The 2,653-nt window shown below is 37.9% G+C and overlaps 1 protein-coding gene across 1 annotated transcript; it reads right to left on the bottom strand.

The window, feature by feature from the left end:
- Positions 1-77: 77 nt before the first annotated feature.
- On the bottom strand, positions 78-823 carry LOC106751115 (histone-lysine N-methyltransferase SETMAR-like; the record flags this gene model as incomplete). Its single annotated transcript, XM_014631904.1, has 2 exons — positions 364-823; positions 78-252 (listed from the first exon to the last, which is right to left on the bottom strand). Coding segments are annotated over exons 1-2 (635 nt in total), but the record flags the coding sequence as incomplete, so codon positions are not given.
- Positions 824-2,653: the final 1,830 nt, after the last annotated feature.

Raw genomic sequence — 2,653 nt, forward strand, 5'->3', positions numbered from 1 at the left:
CGCCATCTATTGCACCTCCGCACGAACTTTTGCACTCACCCAATACAATTCGTCGCAAAAACGGATCGGTTTCATACCGAGACAAAAGAGATGCGCAGATTGTACGCCGTTGATCGAGTGCCGTCTCTGTCAATTCATGAAGAACCCAAATTTCTTGCCTATACACTTTTCCTATGCGATGAAGATGATCCTGAACTGTAGACCATGGACAGCCGATCTTTAGTGATAATTCCCTAATAGTTTGACGAGGATCTGAATCCACCATCGCNCGATATGTCTTACGGAGATGGCGGTATTAATGACAAAACTTTACGCCGCTTCTAACGCCATCTATTGCACCTCCGCACGAACTTTTGCACTCACCCAATACAATTCGTCGCAAAAACGGATCGGTTTCATACCGAGACAAAAGAGATGCGCAGATTGTACGCCGTTGATCGAGTGCCGTCTCTGTCAATTCATGAAGAACCCAAATTTCTTGCCTATACACTTTTCCTATGCGATGAAGATGATCCTGAACTGTAGACCATGGACAGCCGATCTTTAGTGATAATTCCCTAATAGTTTGACGAGGATCTGAATTCACCATCGCCCTCAAGATCTCATCATCTAATTTTTGAAGTCGTCCCTTTCGTTCAACATCTTCGAGATTCCTATTTTCATTTTTAAACTTTTTAAACCATCTATGACACTTGTTTAGTTTTAGAACATCGCCGTAAATGTCGTTAATTTTTTTTACTGCTTCGTTTGCCTTCAATCCTTGATCGAACAAAAATAGCATACAATGACGTAAATATCCTTCTTCTATTGTTGGCCTTGACATCTTTTCTCCTTACTAGAACAAAAATTTTTTTTCCGAAAAATAGAATTTACAACCAAGCTTGACCGTAGCAACAAAACTTACGTGTTTACTGGACCGTGTCTCCACACAAACTGACTGTGAATGAACACATCAATAATCAAAAACATTTTGATTACTTTTCGGTTTACCTAATATTTATTTAACGAAACATTGGCCGTTAGCAATGACTTTTTGCCATTTTTCAGGTAACAAATGAATGCTCTTGTGACAGAAAAACTTTTTAAACTTGATACTCGCTTTTTGAACTGAAGAATGCAGCGACGAATTTTTCAACAGCTGCAACTGTGGTGAATCTTTGTTGGTAATGTTGCATAGAGCGAAACAAATAAAAGTCGGATGGTGCTAAGTCTAAAGAGTAAGCCGGGTGTGGTAAAACTTCCCATTTTATCTGTTCAAAAGTTGATTTTATGGTTGCGCCGACATGAGGTCTGGCATTGTCATGTAACAGGATGATTGGGCGGCCTTTACAAGTCCATGGGCGTTTGCGCTCAATTTCGGCGTTGAGTTTCGTCAACTGAGTGCTGTATCGTTGTGCAATGATGGATTCACCTGATTTCAACAGTTCAAAGTACAACACTCCATGCATATCCCACCACACACACAACAGCACCTTTTTCATGTGGATATCCTATTTTACAATAGATGCTGATGGCTGGTCTGGGTTGACTCAGGATCGCTTACGTACTGAGTTGTAGCAATAGATCCATTTTTCATCGCCGGTTACCACAAAAATTTCTTCCGTTGAAACCGCTGCAGTAACGACATTCATATGCCCAATCGTTGACCAATATTACGTTCCGTTAAAGTATGCGGAACCCATTTATCAATCTTTTGGATCTTTCCCAAAACCTGTAGACGCTTCACCACCGCCATTGATCCACTTTTAAATGTTTCGCCAGTTGCGTGGTCGATTGTGGCATCCTCTTGCAACAGCGATTCCAGCTCCTCGTATGCCAATTCTTTCGGTCTACCAGAGCGTGGTTTGTTTTCTAGCTTCGATCACTTTTCTTAAACCTGGCAAACCATTCTCGACACGTTTGCTCATCAATAACCGTATCGCCATACACCTGATATATTGAACCATATGCTTCACTTGCACTTTTTTCCTAAATTAAACATGAGTAACAAAAAGGTGCATATGAACTTCATCAACCGCCATACTTGGTTTCATGAATGCACAAATAACTGTACGGGAGTCGGCTGGTTAGACGACTACAGCGACGTGTCTCGGTGGCGGCAGAAACTTTTGCATGCCCCTAATAGTAAATAATGTTCAATAAAAATGTTTTCATAATCATCTCTTTAGAAGTTATTTTGCTACTTCGAACCGGTATATATGGATAGTACATGGACAATCTATCGTTTGTAAGATATCACAATTAGAAGAATGGTGTCAGAGAAGGCAATTACAGTCCCCGGTATTTGGGACATATTTTAATTTCGTATGAAAAAATAGAAACCTCGAATTTCAACCTTCTGTTGTAATTATTTTTATATTAAAAGCATTAAAACCCGTCTAACAATATATTATTTTTAAAAAATTTTTATATTTCTTCGCAGTATATAATATGAAAATAAAAAATTATAGTAAAAATGTTATTATAAATGTTAATTATTTTTATTTTTATATCTCATATCATTAATTCTTTTAATTTTTAAATTTTCATAAAATATTTATGAAATATTAAAATTTTATCTAATTTTTTTATTTAGAGTTAAATAAATTTTAAATTATTTTCAGTTTTCTCTTTTAGTGTGTGTGTGTGTGTGTGTGTGTGCGCGCGCGCGCGC

This window comes from Dinoponera quadriceps, unplaced genomic scaffold, assembly GCF_001313825.1.
Source record: "Dinoponera quadriceps isolate SergipeBrazil2010 unplaced genomic scaffold, ASM131382v1 scaffold8765, whole genome shotgun sequence".
Taxonomy (NCBI): domain Eukaryota; kingdom Metazoa; phylum Arthropoda; class Insecta; order Hymenoptera; family Formicidae; genus Dinoponera; species Dinoponera quadriceps.